Source organism: Trametes versicolor (assembly GCF_000271585.1).
Source record: "Trametes versicolor FP-101664 SS1 unplaced genomic scaffold TRAVEscaffold_5, whole genome shotgun sequence".
Classification (NCBI taxonomy): Eukaryota; Fungi; Basidiomycota; class Agaricomycetes; order Polyporales; family Polyporaceae; genus Trametes; species Trametes versicolor.
This window is the reverse complement of record NW_007360325.1, coordinates 2,250,592-2,260,880: the sequence shown is the minus strand read 5'-3', so window position 1 is coordinate 2,260,880 and position 10,289 is coordinate 2,250,592. Positions and strand designations below refer to the sequence as shown.

General features: G+C 55.3%; 2 protein-coding genes across 2 annotated transcripts; both read left to right on the top strand.

Annotated features, from left to right (window-relative positions):
* Positions 1-771: 771 nt before the first annotated feature.
* TRAVEDRAFT_37032 (uncharacterized protein) lies at positions 772-966 on the top strand (the record flags this gene model as incomplete). Its single annotated transcript, XM_008039115.1, has 1 exon — positions 772-966. The coding sequence occupies one exon, from the start codon at positions 772-774 to the stop codon at positions 964-966; it is 195 nt and encodes a 64-aa protein (XP_008037306.1).
* Positions 967-2,083: 1,117 nt separating this feature from the next.
* On the top strand, positions 2,084-5,502 carry TRAVEDRAFT_20061 (uncharacterized protein; the record flags this gene model as incomplete). Its single annotated transcript, XM_008038989.1, has 12 exons — positions 2,084-2,321; positions 2,419-2,509; positions 2,561-2,779; positions 2,860-2,988; positions 3,054-3,195; positions 3,229-3,453; positions 3,618-3,626; positions 4,024-4,127; positions 4,190-4,436; positions 5,088-5,222; positions 5,283-5,336; positions 5,464-5,502. The coding sequence occupies 12 exons, from the start codon at positions 2,084-2,086 to the stop codon at positions 5,500-5,502; spliced, it is 1,632 nt and encodes a 543-aa protein (XP_008037180.1).
* Between the last annotated feature and the right edge of the window lie 4,787 nt (positions 5,503-10,289).

Here is a 10,289-nt window from a genome sequence, read left to right as displayed (position 1 = left end):
GACAAGCGCGAATCTGGCGCCGGGGAACGTGGCCGACTCGGAGCTCGGCGCGCGGCTGATTCACGCGTCCCCCACTCTCTGCTTCCGCCCACCAAGTCTGCTTCCGCTTCTGCGGCGTATCCCCGCCTAACTCGGCGACTGGGGCTGCTCGGGGGAGAACAATGCAGCGTACTTCCCACACACGACGACTGCCTGCGCATCATCGCATCCTCGGCGGCGCTGGTGGGATATCTGTGGCCAGGGCGGGCCACGCACCGATTCCCGCAATCTACGCGACTGTCACTACAAGGCGTCGTCCTCGGGTGTGCACGGTATCCAGGTGGTGAGTGCGCTTGCTCGTAATCTGTCTCGAATCCGCTGACGAGGTGATGCGTACGGCAGGTATCGCCGAGCCCAGCACTCAACAGCGCGTAGTGCAGAACGCGGCCCCGGAGGCGTCGTGCGCGGCTAGCGGCGACTGCGCCTGCGACTCGACCCATCGGAATGCCTCTCCGTGCGACCCAGCTCCCCTAGCGCAGCATCTGCTGCCTCGGGTGTAGACGTCGTGGAGATGGCTGAGAGGGTCGTCGTACGACGTATATCTGCATGCGCGACGACGGGGCCAGACGGTCCTTCGCCGATTTTGCGCGGATGGGCCGTCTCCTGGCCAAGCTACGATCTCGCGCCCGCAAGGTCCACCGGGTTTTTGGTGCTTCGGATCCGCATCCATCAGACGGTTCAACCCCTTAGGGCCGCTGAGTAACTCAGGGGGCGACCCCAAGACTTGTACCCATGGACAAGGGACGTGGCACAGAACCTGAACGTTTGACCACAGTCTCGTTCTACCTCCATTCGATAGCCTACACGGGATCGATGGCCGGTTGCACGCTTCCAGTGGATTTTCATTCCTTAGCAGCGAGTATTCGTAGCAGCCCGAACTCCCCGCACACCAACGAGCCATCGCTTTCGACCGCCTTCGAGTCTTAGGTTCTCTGTACGAGCGCACGAGTCGAAAGTGAAGCAGAAGGAACGTTCCGCCGCAGACAGCCAGCAGCGCTCGGCGCCTTGTAGCAAGCGAGCCCGCGACAGCAGCTCTACTTTGAGAAAGAAGCAGCTGACGAGTTCCGAGTAAGCAAATCGTATGTCCGCGCGTCCCTGCAACTTACATCACCACTTAAACCAGGGGTTTCACGATAGCGCGCGCACCCAACAACCTTCGTCCTCTCCATCAACGAGCCCACCAAGGTTACTAAGGGCAAGAAGCCCGTTGCCCCCGAAGACCACTTAGAAGACGACGAAACAGTTGCGGCAATCTCTGCGATGAAGGAACCCACATATCCCACCGGGTCGATAAACAGACAGAAGCAAGCATGACCGGAAGCCACAGTATGTCATTCGCGTATACATCGGCCTGCCGCTTATATTCACGCGTGAATACCGTTACAGTGTAACATTCGGCAAGAGTAAGGTCACCGCTAAGGGCAAGACCTTAATGGCCGCAGCCAGAATTTTCCCGTGATGGCGGGGAAGAAGCCCGACGATAGTGGTGGCGGAGACGAGGACGATGAAGATGACGAAGCCTAAAGAGACTTCGCCAGATCCTTGGGCAGCGTGGTCAACGAAGCCTCAGCGATCTCCATCTGCGGTTACTATCGTCAGCTCGGGTCCTATATGATGGGCAATTCTGGACGGCTGGGGGCGGCGCTCGATGCTATTCCACGCGGCTAGTGACGTCGCAGAAGTTAAGCGAATTGTTCAGCACCGAGGACGCTTAGGTCGAAACATTCATCTGAGAATTGGTCAGATGATGACGACGACGACGCGCCCGAGCTGGACGAGGATGCAGCTGTCGCCGCGGCGTTGGGAATGAACACCGATGGGAGCGCTTAGCAAGGAGACAACAATTTGGAGGCTCAGATTCTGGCTTGAAGGTATCTGGTGAACTTGATGGAGGCCCTAACGCGGGCGGCGCGCACCGTAGTATATCGCGGCGCCATTTCCGTTCTTCGCCGAGATTTTTGCGCTTCGACTCAGGCCCTGAGTGTATGTTTTCTACACTTTGTTGTCTTCTAAATCATCGGCGTACTCATTCGTAACGTAGAATATGCAAGAGGTATCGGAGCAACTCCCTAGCTCCATCGGACGAGGTGGCGTTGCTGCGCTACAAGCGGCCGCAAGCTGTTGTCGCAACGTCTCAATCGAGCACGTGATTAGCGCTGCCTCCATGATCCGCAACTGTTTTGGCTACTCCGACCAGCGACTAGTTAAATCCGCTTGTCTGTGCGTTATCCGCATCATCGTTTCCTACTACCGATCCTCACCAGAGAACCTCAAGGGCTCATGTACGCTGACTTGGTTCGCGCTGTCAACATGCTCTTGCTCCCCGCAGGTAGTTCTCCTGGATTGCTCCGAGCACGTACAATCTACTCCGCGCTCTAGCGACAGGCATCCTTGAATCAATTCCCAAGATCACGCACATATTCCTCGAAGTCGGTGTCGTTGACATGCTCAATCGGATCTTGACTGGTCCGTGCTTCTGCCTCTCTTCTGCGTGCTCACATACGAACCTTTCATCAAATAGTGTCTTCGACCACAAGGGATACATCGAGAATGTACTCGACAAGACACTCAAGACGAAGGCAGATCGTGCCTCAGTACCTCGTCAAGCCGCGGCAGCTCTACCTCCTATCATTCACGCGCGACCTTCTTGTTCTGCGACCCGTAGTTCGTCCGCCGCCCCTTCGGTCTCAGTGCCAGCCGAACATGGCAGGGCGCCCGAACCGATGTACATCGACCTGCGGTCTATACATGAGGGACAAGATGCGATGCAACACTACAAGGAATTAGTTGTCGTCGACCGTTGACCTACTTCGCTCGAAGGTCGTTCCTGCGGCTCGCGATCCCTACCATTGTCATTCTATACGCCGCCAGCCCGATCACGTTGGTCTACATCCGGACCTCCACCGAGCTGCTCAAAGCTGGCAGCTTCCTGAGCAATGACAAGCTGAAGTAAGTCCTCGCGGTACGTATCGATGTGTTCTGTGCTGTTCGCGCTCGCTAACAGCGGCATGTAGTTTGTGCCTATCGCTGGCTTTGCATTCTCTATCTTGTCTTCCATGGATTGTCATTGGTGCACTCCAGCTCGTCGAATCGCTCCTCGAGAAGGTGCCCACCGAGTACAAGGCCTCCTTCCTCCACGAACGCGTGTTCCACGAGGTAAGTATCCTGGCTTCGCGCGTACGATCGCAGACGTCCTCGCCGGCGGATACAGATGCCGCTGCTGCTATGTCCATATCAGTATATGTGATCAGCTCTTCCCCGTACAAGAAGCTCACGTCTGTCACGATGGAGCCAGACACCGCAATCACCCTCCGGGCCCCGCCTGAGCACAAGGCAGAGGGGTACTGGCGATTCTGGGGATGCCTCCGCGGAGCCGTCGGATCCTGCACCCAGTACGACTGGTGCAACAGCGCAGTCTGCTTCACTGAGGGATATTGCAGAGGACTCAAGTCAGTGTTACCATCAACCTTGCCGATGTCGCCGTCCCTCGAGCCTTGAACTCCGCGTATAGCCTCTGTTCGTCGTCGCCTCTGTCGAGAAGACTAGAAACTCTGTGTTCTGTGATTCACTTTGCACAGCGCTCGGTGGTACGTCGATCCAGTCACCGCTCTCCGACGGTCTATGTGCTCATTCTATTCGCAAAGTGCACGAAGACAAATCGATGAAGTATTGCGTACGTCAGAGAGACGCTGTGATTCGGCAGATCCCGTCTCCCGTGATCCCGTCGCCTGTGATCCCGTGGACTGCCTACCCGTATGCACGAATTCCACAAGAGATCGTCCAGAAAGCGCTGAGTGGCAACGGATACACGTAGGATCTAGATTGGCACGCTGCAGATGACAGTTCTTTGTTCGCGCTGTTTAGTCACGTTTGGCCAATCACCATCCTCCTGTCTCCCCTCTGCGCATATTCCCCCTTCCTCTTCGTCACCCACCCGCCCGACGATTTATCGCGTTGAATCCTATAATGGCTGTGTTCCTCAAGTCTCCCACCACCCCGGTCGGCATGGCGTTGGCAGTCTTGACTGTCACCCAGACGTCAGCGCTCGTCCATTCGCTCAGTGATAGTCTGGACAAAGAAATCCTCGAGTACGTGCACGTATTCTTTTGCTTTCTACCTATGGACTCACCACGTCGATGTCTTTACGCAGCCTTCGAGATACCCTGGGGCTCCCGTCGGACTCCGGGACATGGCTTGCGGTTCTCTCCGTCCGTCAAGCATGCCGCGAGCGCATCTTTGAGCACCGTATTCTATCCGAGCTTGTCATACACCGGGACGCCCTTCGTACCATCTATCCGCTGGTGGAAGGCGAGACTGGCGATCTGTTCGAGGGGCTTTCTGCTGCCATAGTCACTGCCCGCCAGCACTTCGAGGAGCTGGAGAACGTATGGCATACGGTATGTGTCCGTCGTCTGGTATCCCTGGGGCTTCGTCTGATGTCGTACATCATGTAGCTCACGTCTCTCGCCGACGACTATATGCTGCAGATGGACGCCGCTGATCGCAACAAGCTTCAAGCAGCATGTCCTTCACTCCAGCGAGTGCATGATCGATTGCGTGGGGACGTCTCTGGCTTAGCTCACGATATGGGTGAGTGGGACGACTACTTCCGAACCTTCATGACAGAGGTAAGCACAGTTCTTGGTATGTTCGCATAGCTTCCCTGACACTCGCGGAAGACAGGTTTTGCTGCATGCATGAGGCTCCACCACGCTAGGCCCTCTAGGGACCCTACTGCTTTCGCACGCAAGCTTGCCCCACTATTCGAACGTCTCGAGCTTTTTTCAGCAGCACGCCATCAGGTTCGTGAGGATTGTGACCGCCTGTGCGCAGAGATCATCGGGGGGTGGTCGTCGCACGCAGATGGTCAGATCCCCGGCAAAGCGGTTTTCGTCGAACTACGCAAGTACGAAGAATATCATCATCTCCTCTTCAGCCAAAGCTTTGCTCAATCCGAGACCATCGGTTCTATCAAGGTGAGCCGTCCATTTTACCGTTTCATCTTGTCGGTCTATCGCATTCTGACCCTCCCCCTTCCCCGTGTGCAGAGGCTCGTCGATAACGCGATGAAACAGACCTCAACGCTCTACAGCATCACGCGCGCCATTTTGCCCGTGGACAAGGTTCAGGCAGCTTTCCACCGCTACGACGAAATGCGGGTCGTCTGTCAGCACGTTATGGAAGTATGTCGCCTAGTCGATGCTTTATGATACGTCCTGACCACCACATTGTCTTCATCACAGCGTTGCGAAAGGGGTAGGAAGGCTATGAGCGAGTACGTGGTGGAGCTGGAGAAGGTGAGAGACAGGATCTGAGAGGATGGTGAGGGCTCGATACGTCGTCCTCGTACATACGTGCGCCACCTTCCTGACAGGCTTGTCCGCTCTTGTGCAACACACCTATACGACCCCCTTGACATTGTAGGGCTGGCCGAACGTCCTTGACCGTACTTGCGCCAGATGATCCCACCTCGCTAGAATCCCTATACTAGTTGGCGTACCGAGTTTGTATCTTGCAGGGGTTGTGATTTGTCATGTTACGTTCCGATCTACAATGTGATGGGCATAGACACCAGTCGCCGTGCGTGTCTCCACCTAGGCACATGAACCACCCCCATATTCGGAGGTTAAAGATGATAGTCTCCACCTGTGCTGAGGTCACGCTCGATGCCTAAGGCATAAAATCTGAGCAATGTGATGTTCCGAGGCTCGCTACGCTGCGTCGCTTATAACATGCACAGGCATAGTAGGCCCGCAGCGGCGCAACCTGCCAATAAAGGCTCACATAATTCAAGGTCTCATCTGGATCAAAATTCCCTAGCATTTCCCTTTCGCTAGCTTGCACTCACTGTACTGTATCTCCAGGACCAAAGCGGCGGGGGGTTGGGGATGTGACCAGCCGGACACGACCGTCCAAAGCGGCGCGACCGGCAGTGCCGGTGGTCCGGTAGGCAAAGCGGCGCGGCGGAGGTCGCTGTGACCTGCGACCCGCCGCTTTGGTCTTAGAGGTACAGTGTTCTGGCTGATCAGCGTTGACGACGCTATATACGAGTCAATCTTGGGGAGCGCCGAGCATTTTGTCTTGAAGACATCTTCAGCTTGAAGTTCACCAAGTAATCCAGCACGAGCTAGGCCCGAGCCTTGGGCCTTGAGGGTTACCCACGCCAGGTGCATGCTAGTATGTGTTGCACATTCTCATTCATGTTGCCAGAAAGTCGATCGACGTCCCTCACGATTTCAGCCGCCTATGAAGTACGTGGCTATCTTAGTCCGTACGTCAGCTCGAGACGGGCCGGCCCGGGCGCGAACTCGATTGTCCGTAGTCATTTTCCAGCCGCGATGCACTTTCTACTAATTCATTAGTCATGTACTAGCAGTTGGTGGTCCCAATAGTCGTCTGTCGATAGGACAAAATCGCCAAGCGGTCAGCGACCAAGTATTGAATCCGCTCGTCGCCAGAGCGCACCACCTCCGTGCGACGTAAGCACTTCTATGTTTGATGTTTGCAGAGCACAGCTCAACCAATTCTTCAATCTGCCACCGCCTCCGCACGCTGTCCAGTAGTACCACATGCCTATGTCAACTCGGCAAGGGCTCCCGGCAAAGAGCCTGCCTCTGGCACTGCGATCCCGCCTGGCACGCCGATGCTCAACTAAGCCTATCCTTACGTCCATGCGCAATGATTGCGAGGGCGATATCTCCAAGGGGCGTTAGCTAAAGAAAAGGGAGTGCAAACATTATGAAGTGCCTGTCCCGCCGCGGTTGACTCGGAAAGAGCCGCGGTCGAAAGACCAGATGTGGCCGTCCCTTCCACGGCACCTGGCTTCCCCCATCGTTGCCAGTATGTCCCATTGAAGCCCATTTTCAGCAGTGTGCAGGCTTACCATTAGTCTCTACAATCAAAGCGTCCGCTACAATAAGGTCCGCGGATCCGTAGTATCCGAAGGAGTTGTGCCGCGGCCACCGCAATCATGCATATTCCACGAGTACGTTACACGCAATCAATTCGATTAAATCGCTGATACCTTGAGATTGGCCAGGGCTGCAAGAATCTACCAAGGACCTTCGTGTGCGGACGATGCTAGTACTAGTCATCACCAAACACTCAGCCAAATTGAGCAACGTGCAGCTATACTATGCAGACCCGAACTGTCCGGGCATCGCAATGTTCCTAGTGAACGCAACCTTTGCGCGCTCCAAATCTCAGTCATAAACCAGTAGTCTGGCTGACACTGACCTGGACGACTCTCAAATCATATGGGAAATCCTCTCGGAATCCCAAACGAGTCGCCCGGGATTCCGAGAGGATTTCCCGGATTCCGAGAGGATTTCCCGGATTCCGAGAGGATTTCCCGGATTCCGAGAGGATTTCCCGGATTCCGAGAGGATTTCCCATATGATTTGAGAGTCGTCCAGGTAAAAGATTTGAGAGTCGTCCAGGTAAAACTTGGTCCCCTCCCTGACGTCCGGATGGCTCTCTAAGATTGTGGGATTGAATCCTCTTAAAATCCTGAACGAATGGTGCGTGATTCTGGAGCCTATTCTTCAACCTAACTTGAGATTTGCCGCGTGTGTCGCCTTCCCTACCGCCGCTAAAGCTTACGGTTTGCAGACAACGTCGCAGATGTAAACATTCTCCGTGTTTGTAGCTGAAACATCTCTTAAAAATTTCCAGGAAACGGTACCGCCTGACGCCCTCGCGAATCGTGCGGGACGCCTCACTACTGGAACTGTAGTGCATCTCCACCGAAGCTTTACAGATCTATCTAGAACGTGCGGATTCTCATCGGGGTTTACTCCTCCCGCCGTCTTATCGTCGGCGCGCCTTCCTGAGCGCACCGTCCTCACGCTTCCTTCTCCTCCGGGCGTGCGGGGTCGTTGCCCTGCTCGTGCTCATTTCCAGGTGCCCTTCGGACATCACTGCGAGCCTCTTCATCACGCGCGTGTGTTGGGCGGGCTCAGCGTAGAAGGTACCTTAGTCTATGCATGTACGCATGTGAAATCCGCTGACTATCGCCACATTTCCACGTAACTGACCTTCTTAGGTAACAAATCAAGAGTCTCTCAGGCTCGACGTCACGGTCTGCACTTGTATCAACATCAGCGTGTCCGACAACGCATACCAGCACGATTTGCTCTTCACTGGCACAGCGCCGACGCCGATGCGTTAGTTTCTGTGTAGTAGAATCGGGAACTTCGCTTGCGTTCATATTGTCAGCGTCGGGCGCGAATGGTGCATGAGCATGCGGCTTTCCATTACCATTCAAGCACCTCATTTTTTACCGAACGCATGGGCCGATACGGGCCCGTATGGAGAGATCAGTAAGTAGTCGACGTTATTTTACAGCGCCATTCTCAAGCGCCGCGAGAGCATGTTCGTCGGCGATGAGTGTCGATTGTCTGAGTCTCTCGCATGTAACGGTACGTTACACGTGACTTACCTAATTCGGACTCGCTACTATACGCCTTCGCCTCGCGTCCGTATCTCTTCGACGAACCAACGCCAGTACGGCGTCGACACTCGCGCGCCTTCCCCTCGCTTGCCATGTATCTCGCCTAGCACCCTCGAATCTCATCGTTCTCGCAGTTCTTGTCCGGCGCGGGGCGCCTGCCCGTTACAGTTTGGTTCGTCCTCCAAACTCGCGAGTCGTCAAGCGTTATACGCCCTCGCAAACCCTCGGTCGCCGTTGTTCCTCATGGCGACCACCGCTCATTTCTTATGCTTTGTCTTTGCATTCCTTCTGGGGCCTCGCTCGAGGTCATCGCTCATTCGTTCACGGCCATAGCCGTTGGGTGCTCACGCTCGACCGCCGCTCACCGCTCAGCCCCTATCTGGGGACAGCGAGCTCGCTTCCCCCGGTGGTCCCCGCGCCATCCCCTACGGCCACCATCACGCTCACTCCTTCACGACTGCGCAAGACGTCAAGCTGGCAAGGCTCTCGCGCCCCTGGCCTGCCGCCGTTCTCTGCGGCGGCCATCTTTTCATCTTCGACCCCTCGGCCATCCCTTCGCTTTTGACTAACCCCTTGCTTTCTCCCCCGTATGTTCGCTCCCCCGGTCGCACCCTGCGCCGCAGGCTACCCCTCGACGTCGCTTCGTGAGCCAACGCCCTCAGCGAAGCCTTCCCCGTCGGATCTTCGCCCAACCGCGCTGTTGCTGCTTCTCACGGCGCCGGGCACTCATTCTCCCCCTATCCCCCCTGTCCTTCGCCCTCGCTTCGTTTGTCGGGCTGGTCGGCCGCCTCGCCGCTCATCTCATCGTCTACGTGACGTCTGAAGGCTCACTGGTCGACGTCTGCATCCCGCGCCCTTCACGGTGCGCTTCTACCATTTTTTCCTCGATTTCTCTGTTTCCTCCGGGCCCATCAGCAACTCGGCCAGCAACCCCGCCTCTCCTCGGTCACCACGCACGCCCGCTCGCACTGCGCCTTCCCCTCGCTTGCCATGTACCTCACCTAACACCCTCGAATCTCATCGTTCTCGCAGTTCTTGTCCGGCGCGCCGCGCGGGGCGCCTGCCCGTTACATCGCAGGCCCGGTATGCGACCGCGCACGCGTGCTGTCTCCGGATCAATACACCTATGGTCCAGCTTCTGCTAACTCCCTTGTCGCAGCCTTGACGGCGGTACAGCGTGCTCAGAAGGCTTGAGCCGTCCCGTTCGGCGTGAGCTGTGACAGGACCAATCAAATTTAGATTCAGCTACGATTTGTGCTTTGAATCGTCCGTGATTTGTATGCAGATTTGTGCAGGATTGGCTCCCGTCACATGTGAGGAACATACATGATGTTTTCTATGCATGTTTTGGTCGAAAACATGATGAAAACATTGAAAGACCTGAAATAATCTTTTCAGTATATTCGGCCTCGTAACTTGAGGCAAACATTAGATAGACATGCAAAATGATAACACTGTGCCTTCAAAAATTCTCTTTGAAAAACACGGGAAAGACATAAATGATGTCATTACAATGTTTTCAGTCACGAACACAGGAAGACCATTGTAAAACCAATTTGAAAGTGTTCCCAGTGGTTTTGCGGTAAGCTTTTGAAAGACATTTTCGATGTATTCCCGGTGGCCGGTGTCAAAACACCAGGAAAACATCGTGAACAATGATAAATGGTATTCTGATGTCATGGCCATGGTCCACAACGGGACATCATATTACGATACAAAATTCTTTCTGCAATGTTTTCCGTGCAAAACATCCCACAAACAGTCAGAATGTCTTTTCGATGTTGGGACGCAAAACATA